General features: G+C 41.7%; 1 protein-coding gene and 1 non-coding gene across 2 annotated transcripts in view; one reads left to right on the top strand and one right to left on the bottom strand.

Annotated features, from left to right (window-relative positions):
- The window catches only part of ZZEF1 (zinc finger ZZ-type and EF-hand domain containing 1), a 137,884-nt gene that overhangs the window by 24,248 nt on the left and 95,963 nt on the right, over positions 1–17,673 (top strand). The window contains exons 3-9 of the mRNA XM_054459311.2: positions 2,369–2,563; positions 5,065–5,236; positions 6,719–6,918; positions 9,635–9,845; positions 13,661–13,777; positions 14,649–14,827; positions 17,068–17,166. Coding sequence (XP_054315286.2) covers positions 2,369–2,563; positions 5,065–5,236; positions 6,719–6,918; positions 9,635–9,845; positions 13,661–13,777; positions 14,649–14,827; positions 17,068–17,166 — 1,173 coding nt within the window. The remainder of the gene's footprint in view (positions 1–2,368; positions 2,564–5,064; positions 5,237–6,718; positions 6,919–9,634; positions 9,846–13,660; positions 13,778–14,648; positions 14,828–17,067; positions 17,167–17,673) is intronic.
- LOC129018541 (small nucleolar RNA U13) lies at positions 4,826–4,928 on the bottom strand. The gene has a single exon (XR_008495358.1). It is a non-coding gene; the product is annotated as a small nucleolar RNA U13 (small nucleolar RNA).

Here is a 17,673-nt window from a genome sequence, read left to right as displayed (position 1 = left end):
TTGGGAAAGAATGGGACCCAGTGCATAACTGGAAGAGACATACTTAGCATCTGGCAGAATCCCCATGTTGGCTCCCTGACCAGTAGGGTGAGAGCTGTTACGGTGGGAAAGGCCAAATGGAAGCCATCAGAGCTGGCTCTACCTAGAAAAGTAGTAAATCAGAAACAATATCGCACTCCTGGAGGGATTGCAGACATTGGTGCCACCATCAAGAACTTGAAAGATGCAGAAGTGGTGATTCCCACCATGTTCCCATTCAGCTCTCCTATTTGGCCCGTGCAGAAGACGGATGAATATTGGAGGATGTCAGTGGATTATCGTAAGCTTAATCAAGTGGTGACTCCGATTGTAGCTGCTGTACCAGATGTGGTTTCATTGCTTGAGCAAATTAACACATCTCCTTATACTTGGTATGCAGCCATTGATTTGGCAAATGCCCTTTTCTCCATTCCTGTCCATAAGGCCCACCAGAAGCAATATGCCTTTAGCTGGCAAGGCCAGCAATATACCCTCACTGTCTTACCTCAGATATATCAACTTTTCAGCTTCGCGTCATAATACTGTTTGCAGAGATCTTGATCACTTTCCCTTCCACAAGATATCACACTGGTACATTACATTGATGACATTATGCAGATTGGACTCAGTGAGTGAGAAGTAGCAAACACACTGGACTTATTGGTGAGACATTTGTGTGCCGGGGGTGGGAAATAAGTCTGAAATAAATTCAGGTACCTTCTACCTCAGTGAAATTTTAAGGGTCCGGTGGTGTGGGGCTGTCAAGATATTCTTTCTAAGATAAAGGATAAGTTGCTGTATTTGGCCCCTCCTACAACCAAGAAAGAGGTACAACACCTAGTAGACCAACTTGGATTTGGAGGCAATGCATTCCTCGTTTTGGTGTGTTACTTTGGCCCATTTATCCAGTGACCCGAAAGGCTGCCAGTTTTGAGAGGGGTCCAGGACAGGAGGTAGCTCTGAAACAGGTCTAGGCTGCTGTACAGGCTGCTCTGCCGCTTGGGTCATATGACTCAGCAGATTCAATGGTGCTTGAGGTGTCAGTGGCAGACAGGGATGCTGTTTGGAGCCTTTGGCAGACCCCCATAGGTGAATCACAGCAGAGGCCTTTAGGATTTTGGAGCAAGGCCCTACCGTCTTTTGCAGATAACTACTCTTCTTTTGAGAGACAGTTCTGGGCCTTGGTAGAAACTGAACATTTGACTATGGGTCAGCAATTTACCGTGTGACCTGAACTGCCTGCCATGAACTGGGTGCTTTCTCACCCATCCAGCCTAAAGTTGGGTGTGCACAGCAGCATTCCATCATCAAATCGAAGTGATAGATACGTGATTGGGCTTGAGCAGGTCCTGAAGGCACAAGTAAATGCCCATAGTTTCCACTCCTGTCACCCTGCTTTCTCTCTCCCAGCCTGTACCGATGGCCCATGGGGGGTTTCCTATTATCAGTTGACATCTTGGTGTGTCACCTGAGCCTCATTTTCCTCAGTTGTTAAAAAGGATAGCTGTACCTTCTGTGCCTCCCCCCTCACCTTACTGTGAGGATGGAATATGATGTATGTGGAAGCACCTTATTGGTTGTAAAATGCTGCTGGAAACTGTGGTAATGGTAGTGGTTGTATTGTCATTATCATTGTCTTAGTATCTTAGTGTAAAAGCAGTTATGTTTTTACTCTTAATGCACTGAACATTATTTGTACCCTGTATTCTATATACAAGACTTCCTTAAAAACATCTATTAGTGTTTAAGTGCTTATACATTTTTGAAGTTTGGATTGAAACAAATAATCATTATTCTAAGTCTTCTAAAATTCTTTTCAACTAAAATTAAATTATTATTATTATTATTATTTATTATTTTTTTTTTTTGAGATGGAGTTTCACTCTTGTTGCCCAGGCTGGAGTGCAGTGGCGTGATCTGGGCTCACTGCAACCTCCGCCTCCTGAGTTCAAGCGATTCTCCTGTCTCAGCCTCCCAAGTCGCTGGGATTACAGGCACCTGCCACTGCGCCCAGCTAACTTTTTTGTATTTTTAGTGGAGATGGGGTTTCACCATGTTGGCCAGGCTGGTATCAAACTCTTGACCTCAGGTCATCCTTCTGCCTCGGCTTCCCAAACTGCTGGGATTACAGGCGTGAGCCACTGCACCCAGCTAAATTAATTCTTAAGTTCAGAATGCTACTGGTTCATTTCTTTAAAACTTAGATTTTTAAACAATTAAAACTGAAAATATCAATGAAGATTGTTAATGACTGCTTTTAATTTAGCCAATTCAGATAGGCCACCATGCCGGGGATGTGGAAACTATTGTGGCTTCCCCGAAACACCAAAAATGGATTTTGTCTGTTTAGGTTTCACAGACATATTTTCGGAGTCGAAGGAGGGCCTTGATAGTCACTCGTCAATGATACTGCGCTTCCTGCATCGCAATCGGCTCTCCAGCGCGGTGATGCCCTACCCGATGCTGGAGCACTGCAATACCGTGTGCACCATGCGGTCTTCCGTGCTGAAGGAGGCTCTGGATCAGCTGGTACAAAAGGAGAAGGGTATGTGTGCTGGGGGGTTCTCCTGAAAATACTCTGATGATTTCTTCTAACTGTTGTATTGGTAAAATGAGCCAATTCTTTTCCCTGCCTTTGTTTCTGAAAATACAGAGTCATGAGTTTGTAACGTAAGAATGTGATCTTTCTCCTCATTCCCTTTCTTCCTAACACGGCTGGTTTCTCATCATTCAATTCTCTGCTCATATGTGACTTGAGGGATGCCTTTCTGCTTTATCTAATTAACACCTCCCCTACCCCCCACCTGGTCAGGGTCACCTTTGCAGGTTTAATGGTGGAAATCACTCTTATTGTTACCTGAAGTTGTAGCATTATTGATTCACTTGTGTGTTGTCTGTCTTGTCTGCTTCCTCATTCCTGCACTGTGCCTGTTGCATGGTAGGTATTCAGTGACTATTTGCTGGATAAATGAAGGAAGCTACCACAGACTCACTTGGAGATGGCAACAGAAGTTCATGATGTGTATAGATAGGTCTGTGGAACATAACAGAGCCCAGGCATAGACCCGATATACATGTGAGAACATAGTACCAGATAAAGTCAGCGTTATAAATCAGGATGGAAAGGTGAACTGCCAACAGATGGAGTTAGGGCACCTAGTTTGCCATTTGAAGAAAAAATAAAACTGGATTTTTTTTTTTTTTTTCGGAGACTGAGTTTCATTCTTGTTTCCCAGGCTGAAGCGCAATGGCACGATCTCTGCAGCCTCTGCCTCCTGGGTTCGAGCGATTCTCCTACCTCAGCCTCCTGAGTAGCTGGGATTACAGGCATGTGCCACCACGCCTGGCTAATTTCTGTATTTTTAGTAGAGACGGGGTTTCACCGTGTTGGTCAGACTGATCTCAAACTCCTGACCTCAGATGATCCACCCACCTTGGCTTCCCAAAGTGCTGGGATTACAGGTGTAAGCCACCACCCGGCCGAAACTAGATTCTTAATACATTCCATTCACTAAAATAAATTTCAGATGATCAAAAAGTTCAACTAAAAATAAAATGCTAAAAATATTGGAAGAAAATAGTTCCACCTTGTAAAATATGGAACAGCCTTTCTAAGCAAGGCATGAAACCCAGAATCTATGAAAGAAAAGATTAATAAATTAGTCTGTATGAAAATTTAACTTTGCTCACAGCAAAAAAAAATATAAGCAGAGTCAAAAACAAGTGACATTCTGGGTAACAAAAATAAATTTTGTAACATATTAAAGACACAATTGACTAAATTTTTTAGTAACTCTACCCTTGGGCAATCATTTAACTCTGTGTTCCTTAGTTTATTTATTTTATTTATTTTTTTGCGACGGAGTCTCACTCTGTCTCCCAGGCTGGTGTGCAATGGTGTGATCTCAGCTCACCGAAACCTCCGCCTCCCAGGTTTAAGCAATTCTTGTGCTTTAGCCTCCTGAGTAACTGGGATTACAGGCACGTGCCACCATGCGTGGCTGGTTTTTGTATTTTTAGTAGAGATGGGGTTTCACCATGTTGGCCAGGCTGGTCTCGACCTCCTGACCTCAAGTGATCCGCCTGCCTTGGCCTCTTAAAGTGCTGGGATTACAGGTGTGAGCCACTGAGTCCGGCCAGTTTCTTTATTTTTAAAATGAATTAATACATAAGGAATGTATAAAAAGCGCATGGCCAGGCACGGTGGTTGATGCCTATAATCCCAGTACTTTGGGAGGCCAAAGTGGGAAGATCACTTGAAGCTAGGAGTTTGACACCAGCCTGGGCAACACAGGGATGACCGCATCTCTCCAAAAAATTTTTTAAAATTAGCCAGGTGTGGTGGTGCACGCCTGTAGTCCCAGCTACTTGGGAGAGTGAAGCAGGAGGATCACTTGAGCCTAGGAGATCGGGGCTGCAGTGAGCTGTGATCACATCACTGCACTCCAGCCTGGGAACAGAGTGAGACCCTTTCAAAAAAATCTCGACAAAAAAAATCGCATGGGTTATAGTAAACACTCAAGTAAATGTTAGCTATTATATGTATGTTTATATATACTTTTGATCATGTATAGAAAATGTATGAATTAACCCAGAGGAACATGGAAGAGGGCAGGACCAGACTGTACTCAGAAGCAAGCAGCTTAAAAAGTGTCACTCATTATTTAAAAAATGTAAACTCAAACCGTAATTTACCATTTTCTTTTTGCCATGGTTTTGCAAATATATCAGTGATTAAAGAATTGCACTGATATGAGACAATGGGGTAATCCTTGGCCACTGGGTTCTTTGGAAGGTGACATACGATTTTCACGTCAGGTAATATGCCAACGACGTAACAGTTTGAGGGAGGCACATTTGACACATGTGCGTGAAAACCCGCTCATGGCCCTGATGAACTACAAAAGGATCTGGAAGGAGATTTTAAGGAAGATTTGTGTTTCTAGGGCCAGAGTACCAAGCGTATTTCTGTTAGATATTTTAAATGACTCTTTTTTTCCCTTTGTGAAAGGGATGTCATATAATCAACTCTGGTTTCCCCTACAGAAAGCCCTGGAGATCTAACTAGAAGTCCAGAGATGGATAAACTCAAGTCAGTAGCAAAGTGCTATGCTTATATAGAAACATCCTCCAACTCTGCAGACATTGACAAGATGACAAATGGAGAAACCTCATCCTACTGGCAGTCAGATGGCAGTGCCTGTTCACACTGGATTCGGTGGGTGGTATATAATACTTTTTTATTTTTTAAATTTTGGAATGTTTTCTTCTTAACTGCCTACTCTTTGTATTTCAAGGGGCTATCTATGAAGATGCCTTAAGAATCAGTAAAATGAATCATGTAAAACCATGTAACCTGGCTTATATATTCATAAACTGATAATTTCCCTGATATTTTAAAGGAGGAAATAACATTTGATTAATTTTAGATTAGTACTGATTTCATATCTTTTTTCACTAGTTTCTCAGGAAAATTAATACCACAAAGAGCAAGTACTTACATGTGATTGTATTTTGAAATATCCTTTCTCTACTTTTTTTTTTTTTAAGACAGGATCTTATTTTTGTCACCCAGGCTGGAGTGCAGTGGTGCAGTCATAGCTCACTGTAACCTCAGACTCCTGGGTTCAAGCAGTCTTCCTGCCTCAGTCTCAGTAGCTGGGATTTAGGCAGGCGCCACCATACCTGGCTAATTTCTTTATACTTTTTTTGTAGAAATGGGGCCTCACTACATTGCCCAGGCTTGTCTCAAACTCCTAGGCTTAATCCTCCTATCTTGGCCTCCCAAAGTGTTGAGCTTATAGGTGTGAGCCACTGCACCCGGTCCCTTTCTATACTTTTTTTTTGAGATGGAGCCTTGCTCTGACGCCCAGGCTGGAGTGCAGTGGCATGATCTCTGTTCACTGCACCTCCATCTCCAAGGCTCAAGTGATTCTCCTGCCTCAGCCTCCTGAGCAGCTGGGATTAAAGCTGCCCACCACCACACTCAACTAATTTTTGTATTTTTACTAGAGACAGGGTTTCACCATGTTGGCAGGCTGGTCTCAAGCTCCCAACTTCCCAAAGTGCTGGGATTACAGGTATGAGCCACTGTGCCTGGCCTCTTTCTATATACATTTTTGAAATTCACTGTATGTAACTGAGTTGGTCACTTTAGGAGAAGAAATGGTATGGTCAAGAATCCTGGAGTGGAGCTGATGACAATAAACAGTGGTATTTCTGGAAGCTCTGAAGCTACTATTGAAATTTTCACCTCTCCCCTCAGAAAACAGGCTAATTCCAATTGGTAGAATTAAGTGCCAGAAATAATTGTATTGTTTTCTCTTAGAGGACACATTTGACCTTTAGACATCTAATTTATAGATGAGAGAATGTACTCAGTTTTTTGTATGCAGTTTAAAATTAGTTTTTTTGCTAGGTGAAGAGATTTTGTTAGAATGTTCATACTGTTCTTTCTTTCTGTACAAATAGCTTAAAAGGAATCGTAAGATTAATCTTGAACTGAAAGGTCTTTTAAAAATGTGGGAAGGTCAAGGTCAGAAGGACTTTGAAACTCATAGCCAGCATTTCAAGTTAGTTGCTATTAGGAAAACCAGTCTTTGGGTATATCAAATGTAAGCTCTTTGAGATGGGACTTCTGGATCCTGTCAGTTCTTGACTCCTATAAACAATTGTAATTTCTGCTTTTTGTGTTTTCCAGTTTAAAAATGAAGCCAGATGTTGTGCTTAGGCACCTGTCCATTGCAGTGGCTGCCACTGACCAGAGCTACATGCCACAGCAGGTGACAGTAGCTGTGGGGAGGAATGCCAGCGATCTTCAGGAAGTCCGAGATGTGCACATCCCCAGCAATGTCACTGGCTATGTGACGCTGCTGGAAAATGCCAACGTCAGTCAGCTCTGTAAGTCCAACAGAACTGAGGGGATAGGGAAAAGCAAGGGAGTAGTATTTTTTACTTTGAAGTGAAGAGGCTGTTAGTTTTTGAGATTCGATTTACTTCTTAGGACGTACACAAAAGTGGTCATTATTTCATTCTTTAAGTGTTGTAGAAATTATAGAAAAGGGTCGGGGCATGCTGGCTCACGCCTGTAATCCCAGCACTTTGGGAGGCCAAGGCAGGTGGATCACTTGAGATCAGGAGTTCGAAAACAGCCTGGCCAACATGGTGAAACCCTGTCTCTACTAAAAATACAAAAATTATCCAGGCGTGGGGGTGGGTACCTGTAATCCCAGCCACTTGGGGGCTAAGGCAGAAGAATTGCTTGAACCCAGGAGGGTACGGCTGCAGTGAGCCGAGATCACGCCACTGCACTCCAGCCTGGGTGACAGAGCAAGACTCCATCTCAAACCAAAAAAAAGAAAGAAATTATAGAAGAGCAGTGAAATCATTTTTTTCATTAAAAACAAAACAAAACATATATATATATTTAGACAGGATCTCTTTTTGTCACCCAGGCTGGAGTGCAGTGGTACAGTCATAGCTCACTGTAACCTCAGACTCCTGGATTCAAGCAGTCTTCCTGCCTCAGTCTCAGTAGCTGGAATTTAGACATGCACCACCATGCCTGGCTAATTTCTTTACACTTTTTTGTAGAAATGGGGCCTCACTGTGTTGGCCAGGTTGATCTCAAACTCCTGGCCTTTATGCTCCTGCCTTGGCCTCCCAAAATGTTGGGATTATAAATATATATATATATAAAAACATATATATATAAACATACATATATAATATATGTTTTTATATATGTTTATATATATTTATATATTGTGTATGCTTATATGTGTAATATATATGTTTTTTTCTTTTTTTTTTTCTTTTCTTTTTTTTTTTTTTTTTTTTTGGGACAGAGCCTCGCATTATCACCTGGGCTGGAGTTCAGTGGTGCAATCTCAGCTCACTGCAACCTCCACCTCTGGGGTTCATGCAATTCTCCTGCCTCAGCCTCCCGAGTAGCTGGGATTACAGGTGCACACCACCATACCCGCCTAATTTTCTGTATTTTTAGTAGAGACGGGGTTTCACTATGTTGGACAGACTGGTCTCGAACTCCTGACCTCATGATCCACCTGCCTCGGCCTTCCACAGTGCTGGGATTACAGGCATGAGTCACTGCGCTGGCCCATTAAAAATAATTTTATTCCCATTTTCTTATTGGAAAATTAGAAAAATATAAACAAAAATACTCAAATTCTACTACCCAGGGATTCTTACTGTGACTGCCTTGGTGTGGATCCTTGCAGACCTTTCCATATATTTGTGTGTGTATGGTTTACATGCACACACATATATGCACACATATATACACACCTTTTTTCCTAAAAAATAGAGCTGTATGTATCTGTTCACATATATCTATACATATCTTTTTACAAAAATGTTGATAGTCTTTGCATGTTCTTTTGTAATTTTTTAGAGTGGTTATATTCATGAATATCCTTATTTAGTGTTGTAAAAATATGCCATAATTGGCTGGGTGCGGTGGCTCACGCCTCCAATCCCAGCACTTTGGGAGGCTGAGGCATGCAGATCACTTGAGGTCAGGAGTTCAAGACCAGCCTGGCCAACATGGTGAAACCCCGTCTCTACCAAATACAAAAATTAGCCGAGCGTGGTGGCGCATGCCTGTAATCCCAGCTACTTGGGAGGCTGAGGCAGGAGAATCACTTGAATCCAGGAGGCGGAGGTTGCAGTGAGCCGAGATTGTGCCACTGCACTCCTCCAGCCTGGGTGACAGAGCAAGACTCCATCTCAAAAAAAAAAGAAAAAAAAAATCCGTAATTTTAACCTACCCCTCATTCTTGGACATTTGGGTTGTTTCCAATTTTATACCATTATAACCTTGCTTTACACATAGCATTTTGGAAATAATCACAATTCTGTGATTGCTTTCTGGGCTTATTTCGTTCAGGGAGCCGGAATGCTTCATGTTTTATCTCATTTCTTCTAATGCTTTCCTGGGCCAAAAGAAGTGTTCTTTGCTCAAAGGAACTGAGGCCTAGGGAGGTAGAGTCTTTGTGTCTCACCCCTAGCAAATAAGTAGTTAGGCCTGTGGGTTAGAAGCTTCCTGTCTTATATTGTGATCTTTTCTCTAAGTTGTGTCCTTTTTAACTTCTTACCTTCTCTCCTCTGACCCAAATAAGAAATTGTGACATCTCTTAAAAGTGAGTCATGTCTGTGTCATCTGTTTGGATTGATTATTAAAAATAAATTCTCACAATTGCTTGTAAGCCAGCCACTGTTCTATAACTTAATCCAAATTTCAGAATCCTAGGAAGAATTCTAGAAATGTTCTTACCATGTATTCAGACAGGCTTGTTTTAAAATGTTCTTTGTGTAGTTTTTTCAAGACTCCCAAGTTCCTAAGAAGTTTTGTTGTAAAGACTTAAACCACCCTTAATTTTACATATTATTCTTATGATTTCTTAGGTTTGTCAAAGCTGTTTGACAAATTTATTATATACTAGTTCCATTGCACATGCTATTTATTTCTGTCATCAAAGTGTACCTTCAGAATTTTCTTTTCAAAATGTCTATTACTATTGTGCTTTTAGTTGGGAGCCCAGCATTTGCCTAAAGAAGTTAATCCAATACTGAATTTTTTGTTTGTGCTCGACAGATGTCCAGATTAACATAAAGCGTTGTCTTAGCGATGGCTGCGACACTAGAATTCATGGTCTCAGGGCTGTTGGCTTTCAGAGAGTTAAGAAGTCTGGGGTCTCGGTCTCAGATGCTTCTGCAATATGGTATTGGTCTCTGCTGACATCTCTGGTGACGGCTTCTATGGAGACAAATCCCGCCTTTGTCCAGACAGTGCTGCACAATACTCAGTAAGTCATTCTCTCTATGTTCCAGCCCCCTCAACATGCCCTCATTCTTCTGTCATCCTTTAGGGCGTATCACTGAGCAGCCTTCCATCATTGATTGTTGTGGCTCAGTCCGCTCGGCCTCAGGTGCCCTAGTGTTTCCTGTTCGTGCCACTCAGCTTCACAGTGTTTCTCTCTTTGATTGATGTTCTGACTTTACAGACTGAAAAAGTGCCCATTCCACCTTCCTGCTCCTCGTCACACAGTTCCTACAGTGTTCTTCATCAGCTCACTAAGCGGACCAGTCTTGTGAGGAGGTCACTTATGCTGTGCCTGTTCCTTGTCCATTGGGAAATAATTGTTCATGTTTATATAGGATTTGATGTTGGATAAAGCACTTTCAGATGCAGTCTATTATTTCACCTACTGACACTGAAATGTACCTGTGAAAATTACCCCATTTTATAGACGCAGATGTTGTGACCTTTCCTGAAGTCACATGACCAGGCTGCAGTAATGGATCAGTTGAGGGCTCTTTCCACGAATGAGTGAAATCTTTTCAGGGTACTAAATTAATTTGTTTTGAAATGTAGAGTACTTTTGGAAAAAAATCATTAGGGCAAAAAGACCAAGTAGTAACATATAAGACAAATACAACCAGCTATAGCAGCACTGAAGTATTAGTATTGTGAAGATTCAGTAACTGATAATAGGTACCTATAGTGTAGGCAGTGAGAGTATCAGCCAAAAAGAGATTGCTAATGTTTTGTTCCTAGACATCTTTTGAGATTTGTTAGCACTATTGAGTAAAACTGTTAGCAAATAACACTGCTGCTCTGAAGGTTAATAGTTGGCCATACCTTGTTCTTTCTTCCTGTTGTAACATGTATTCTCACTAAATTATTTCATACTTAGAGAAGCATTGCAAGTTTACATTTAACAAATAATTTTTATTTCTTCCTCAGTCATTAGAGAGTAATTTGCCAGCCTGTGCCCCATCGTTCCTGCTGCTTTAGTGCGTATTTCGTGTAAACAAGAACATTTACTGACAACCATTGAAATCAGGAAATCCACATTGGTGTACATTGCTATGTTGCCACCATCTCATCCTCAGACTCCCTTCAAGTTTTGCACGTTGCCCCAGTTCACGCCCCTTACAGCAAAAGGATCCAGCAAAACACTCTACATTTCATTGTCCTATCTCTTTAGTTTCCTTCATTCTGAAACAATTCCTCAGTATTTCCTTGACTTTCCTCAGTATTTCCTTGACCCTGATACTTTTGAAAATTACAGGTCAGTTATTTTGAAGAGTGTCCTTCAGTTCTGGTTTATTTGATGTTTCATCATGATCAGATTGAGGTTTTGTTATCTATCTCTAGCAGGAATATCATAGAAGTGATGCTTTGTTCTCATTGCATCCCGTCGGGTTGCACACAACTTCAGATAGTCCTCATTCTAGTGCAGTCTTGTTAACTTTGATCACTTGATTAAAGTGGTTTTTGCCAGACTTTTCCATTGTAAAATAAGTATTTTTCACTTCATAATTAATAAATATGTTGAAGGCGGTACTTTGAGACTATGTAAATATCTCATTCCTCATCAAAACTTTATATTAGTGGATTCCTCTTCTATGCACTAGATTATAGTCAGCTACAGTTTTGATGCTTATGTTATCCTGGAGTTGGCTGGTGGCAACCGCTGCAGTCTGGCTTGTGTGTCCTTTTGACATGTCTCATTATTCTTGGAATGCTTCCATATGTTCTGACACAAGATATTCCAGGCTTATCTTGAATGTTCCCTGCATTAGTCCTGGAATCAACCATTTTTCTGAATCAGGGGCTCTTAAGGTGGAGATCCACCCACCTCGGCCTCCCAAAGTGCAGAGATTACAGGCATGAGCCACCACGCCCAGCCTATTTCTTTATTTGTGACTGCCTTCTCTGATACTAAGAAACTTGCTTCCCATCATCCTTGATACATTTTTGTACTTACTCAGTTCACGTCTATGTAACCAGTGTCCCCATGCCCCTCCCTATCCCATTCCTGCTCCAGCATCTTTTGCAGAGCTGCTGCTGTGGCCACCCTTGCACAGATGCCCTTCTTATCTTCCTTGAGTTCCTATACCCTGTGCCAGGCCACCCTTCTTGCCCCACTTGGTGCCTGCATTCCGTATCAGGCCGTACCTTTGTGAAGACACCTTTCTCACCCTGCTCAGGCTCTAAAACCTCACTGTAGGCCACCATGACGACTCCCCCTTACTCCCCAGACACATACAAATGCCTGCGTTGCACAGCCCCATCTTATGGACTGGATTGTCAGGAAAAGGAAGAGGTTTCTATATATTTTTTTTTTTTGAAGATGTGGCAAGTGGTTGAAGAATGGACAGATTTTAAAGTTTGTGTTCCTGCTCAGTTTTACTAGTTCATCTGCAATATTTTCATGCACTCCTGCCTTTTTAAGATTAGTGATCTAAATCTATTTTAAAATTAAAGATTTATTGAAAAAATATCAATGAGGAAAAATAGGTAAGGAAAAGAATATTTTGGGACAGAAGTGTTGCCTGTATCAGTGGAAATAAATTCAGTAAATGATTGCATGCTACTTGTGTGCATTAGACCTCACTGATCAGCTGCATCTGTGTGTAGCTGCCATGTTTGTGCAACCCCAAAACGGCTCATTGTGTAGACAGGAACAGAACTAGGGCAGAGTGCGAGCTGACACAGTGTTAGCTTTGCTGTATTGTCTCTATTTTGAAATGTAGAAATGAAATTGTTTCAGGGATTTTCATTACCATTATCATTAAGTGACTATCAGTTGTAGAATTTTGAGTTATTTTTGATACATTCACAGAATACCTTGAAATTTTTCATGGTACACTCACTCACCTAGCACAGTTGCTGGCACACAGTAGGGCTCAGAAGTCATTTGTTGCGTAAGTTTTTGATGACTGCTAATCTAGAGGAGGTAAAGCTATTGGGGGATTCAGAAAGATAAATGTAAACAAAGACAAGAAAAGGGAAACATTAAAACAGACATTAAGGTGGAAAGGCCAAGAAACATGGCAGGAATGGAGACAGTGATGTGCTAATCTGTTTAAGAGAACATAAAATTCATGACACATCTTTAGATACCATAGATCTTCAGATCCTCGGTATAAAATTTTCTTTTTTTTTTTCCCTGTTGCTGCTGAACAAATTATAAAATATGAGCCTCAAGCTGCTCTGCCTCTTGGGTCAGTTTTTCTAGTACTACTTAACATGAAAGCTGGATTCTAGAGAGTTGAATAAGTTTTATTTAACAGAGGGAGGCAGAACTCCTAAAAGAAAGAAAGAAACAAACAAACACAAAACCCTATTAAGCTACTTAGCACTGTGACTCCTGGGCAAAAAGGGATAGTTTAGGCTGGGCACGGTGGCTTACACCTGTAATCATAGCACTTTGGGAGGCCGAGGTGGGTGGATCACAAGGTCAGGAGTTCAAGCCCAGTCTGGCCAAGATGGTAAAACCCCATCTCTACTAAAAATACAAAAAAATTAGCCAAGCGTGGTGGTGGGCTCCTGTAATCCTAGCTACTCAGGAAGCTGAGGCAGGAGAATCGCTTGAACCTGGGAGGCGGAGATTGCAGTGAGCCGAGATCGCACCACTGCACTCTAGCCTGGGTGACAGAGCGAGACTCCGTCTCAAAAAAAAGAAGGGCCAGCTTATATTGTGTGCCAGCTTCTCTGTGGGAACACTGTCTGTTTATAAGGGATTAGTCAAAACAAGCTTCTGACAGTTTATTTTTTGTCTAAATTCGGTCTGGTTTTGTTCTGATTACATTTTACATTTTCCTCTTCTAGGAAGGCGCTGCGGCACATGCCTCCACTCTCTCTCTCACCAGGATCTACAGATTTCTCAACTTTCCTCTCTCCTAATGTGCTGGAAGAAGTGGACAGTTTCCTCATACGGATAACTAGGTAAAATCAAGGCTGATGAGGGTAAACTCTGTGAGGAATGGAGTGCATATATGCTTGTTAAGTCTTTAAAAAATATATATTAATCTTCTAACGATCACCACTAAAAATGGTTGCTTTTTAGCAGCTAAAGAGAAAGTGGCATAATAGTTCACTCATCTAAACTCCATTATTTAGCATTATCACCTGACCTGAAGAATTGGGGAGGTTGGTGAGGGGTGTTGCAGGGCCCAAGGGGAGTAGTCCTGTGATTCTGATAGAACAGATGTCTCAAAGTCCAACTGGCATAGCCTTCCCTCACTCAGAACCTGCTGACCTTCGCATGCAGGTCCAGGGAGCCTGATTACATATAGAACTGGGAAAGGGCACCTGGAGAGCTTGACAGAAGTGACCACTTCGTGTGGGGATACTCACTTCTGCCTCAGTGAGCCCTGAGGACATTATTGCATTAGAGGTCAAACCAGTCCCTGAGCCATCTAGACAGTTTTTAACGTTTCAGTATAATGTGTTTAAATTAGAGGCAAAGAAGTGTAATTCAGTGTAATACATTTTTAGTGCTTCAAGCGTAAACCCTCAACTCTCTGGTCAAGCCAGCTCATTACCCAAGGCTTCTTAATAGCAGAGGCTTATTACAGTAGCTTATTGGTATTATTTAATATTTAAAGATTATAGAAGTGAGGCTTTCATTCCCTGGCTCTCTGGATTGATTTAATTTTTCCTTAGGTTATCTTAAGAATTTTGAAAAATATTTCTGATAAACCTGTAGAAAGCAGATGGCAGGTTAATGTTACTTGTGATCACTTACATGGGGTTGGAGCTACCTAGATTTTTTCATGCTTTTAAGAAGTGAAAAGTTTTTGCTCTTTGCTTATAGCTGCTGTTCTACCCCAGAGGTAGAACTGACTCTTCTGGCTTTTGCTCTCGCAAGAGGAAGTGTTGCCAAAGTGATGAGCTCTCTGTGCACCATCACTGACCATCTGGACACACAGTATGATGCCTCATCCCTCATCTTGTCCATGGCGTCAGTCAGACAGAACCTGCTCCTCAAATATGGTAAATATGGTAAAACGTGGGGGTGATAGAAATGTTAACAGTGGACAAATCATAAGGCCGTTCTTCGCCATGTGACCTCCTGGTATCTTCTCATCTTTTTTGGGTTGTTATAGTTACACCATGATTCCTGGATGAACGTATCCTCTGAGTATCAGACCTTACTAGGATTGGCAGGGAGAAGGGGGATTTTGGTTCATTTATGTGATGGCGGTATCACCAGAAGAGGACACTTGAGTGTCCACAAGGCTGTACTCCCGTGATCTGCTTGCACAATTACTCAGGTCTGGTGGCCATTTGAACACAGCCATCTTTGGTGAAGTACTGAAGTGTCTCGTTGTGTAGGCCAAGAGGGTTGGAGTAGTTCTTGCCTGTTGGAGGGAGGAAGCTAGCCAAGATACGGTGCAAAGGGATCTTTGTCTTAGAATGCATCCCTCTGCATTCCCGTGATAGCTGCTCTGAAGGATTTGGACACCTGTCTGCCACTGCTTTCCCCTCTTGGGCCTAGCAGTAATTCATATGAGCACTTTTTTACCAAACCAGGATGGGGCCTTATAATCCTTCTCAACACAGAGCCCATAAAGTCACTTCCGAAAGACTGCATGCAGCACCTCCTCTTGCAAGTGCAGCCTTCCTGGACTCCACAGTATGTGGTGTTGGGTCTCATCCTGTTTGCAATATTACAGTGACATTTCTACCATTTTATTTATTCATTTATTTATTTTGAGAGAGAGTGTCTTGCTGTGTTGCACAGATTGGAGTGCAGTGGCATGATCATAGCTCACTGCAGCCTTGACCTCCCAGGCTCAAGTGATCCTCCTGCGTCACTCTCCCAAGTACCTGGGACCACAGGTGCATGCCAGCATACCTGGTTAATTTTTAAAAATTTTTTGTAGAGATTGGGTCTCACTATGTTGCCCAAGCTGGTCTTGAACTCCTAGGCTGAAGCAGTCCTCCCACCTTGGCCTCTTAAAATCCTGGGACTACAGGCGTGAGCCACCACACCTGGCCTCTTCCATGACGTTTCTACCTTTGTCTTAGTATGACTGACTTAATGGTTTCTTTTTATGTTTATTTTTATTTTTATTTTTATATATTTATTTTTTTTGAGACAGAGTCCTGCTCTGTCGCCCGGGTTGGAGTGCAGTGGCATAATCTCAGCCCACTGCAACCTCCACCTCCCAGGTTCAAGTGATCCTCTCGCCTCAGCCTCCTGAGTAGCTGGGACTATGGGCATGGGCCGCCACACCTGGCTAATTAAAAACATTTTTTTTTTTAGAAATGAGCTCTCCCCATGTTGACCAGGCTGGTCTCAAACTCCTGGACTCAAGCAATCCTCCCACCTCAGCCTCCCAAAGTGCTGGGATTTACAGGCATGAGCCACGATGCCCAGCCTGTTTAATTTTTTTTTTCTTTTGCCTGTTTAAATTTTTAAGTTAGACAATTGGTGTCCTGTAAATCTAGTTTCCTCCCTAAATTTTGAAAGGTTATTTTCTTGGGTGGTTGGGGGTTGTACTGGTGACCAGCCCAGAGCAGCCATGGCGGGATAGAAGGGATAGCAGGTGGTGTCTGGAAGCTGAATAGAATTTAGATTAATGGTTGTTCAGGCAGGGAGCAGTGGATAGGAAGGAATGGGGTAATGTTCTAGTTCTAGGTCATATCATAGGTGAACAGATGTACATTATATTATTAAAACAAAAGGAAAACATTTTCAGATCATCATAGCAAAAGTTGATTTATATGTATATATAAATATATATATATTTTTTTGCCAAAGCCAAGTGTTCTGAAAAAGTTGATTTTTCTAATTCTTGAAACAGAAATTTTGCCTGAAGAGATGATTTAAAGAAATGAGACCTAAAATATTTTATATTTAAATGCAATTGTAATAAAGTTAATTATTGGCTCCAAAACAGTATCTTAGAAATCACCCCCCCCCAAATATGTTCAATCTGTGTTATCAGCCTATATCTTATAATATCCTTTTTTCAGAACAATGATTGTTCTAGAAAGCTGTCCTTGGAATCACTCAAGAACATAGCTGTACTTTGTCTCTTTCAGGAAAGCACAAAGGGATGGTGTCAACTTTTGTCTAATATTACTGCTCTATTTCAGCTTTTAAACAGGGAGATTTTTAGTTAGCAGTCTGGGTAGCCACAGGACTCTATTTTCACAGATAGCCGTGCTAGTTTCCAGTTCTTCATATTTTAACTTACGGCTTGCTGTTCCTTTTCTTTGGTCAGGTAAACCACTCCAGTTGACTCTTCAGGCATGTGATGTTAAAGGAAAAGAAGATAAATCTGGACCCGAAAACCTCCTTGTTGAACCGTGGACAAGAGATGGTGAGTGGTGGGTCTGTTTCTAGTGTGCTCGGTAGACAGGAGTCAGCTGTGTGAAAGCACACTCGGGGCTTTGAAATTTTGAGGTGTGCAGTCTTCAACTTTAGGTTGTTTCTCAGTTGGCAGTGGTTGCTGAACAATTTGTGTGGTTTAGTTGTAATCTGCCTAGGTGTCAATGACCTGTAACAACTTAGAAGTATTTGAGAGCCTGAAGTTTTGAAAAGCAAGGATTCTTTCTCTTGGAATATAAAAAGTTACTATATTTTTTAATCGTTTTTTCAGTTCCAATTGTCTTTCTATTGTGTTATCTTTAGGGGGTAGGAAACTCAGCAGATCAGTAGCACTTTACTACTGACTGAAAACATAGTTTAAGAAGGGTATTTCCAGGCCGGGTGCAGTGGCTCATGCCTGTAATCCCAGCGCTTTGGGAGGCCGAGGTGGGAGGATCACTTGAGGCCAGGAGTTCAAGACAAGCCTGGCCAACATGATGAAACCGCATCTCTAATAAAA

This window comes from Pongo pygmaeus, chromosome 19 (assembly GCF_028885625.2).
Source record: "Pongo pygmaeus isolate AG05252 chromosome 19, NHGRI_mPonPyg2-v2.0_pri, whole genome shotgun sequence".
NCBI lineage: Eukaryota > Metazoa > Chordata > Mammalia > Primates > Hominidae > Pongo > Pongo pygmaeus.
The sequence above is the reverse complement of the archived record's forward strand: the minus strand, read 5'-3'. Positions and strand labels throughout refer to the sequence as shown.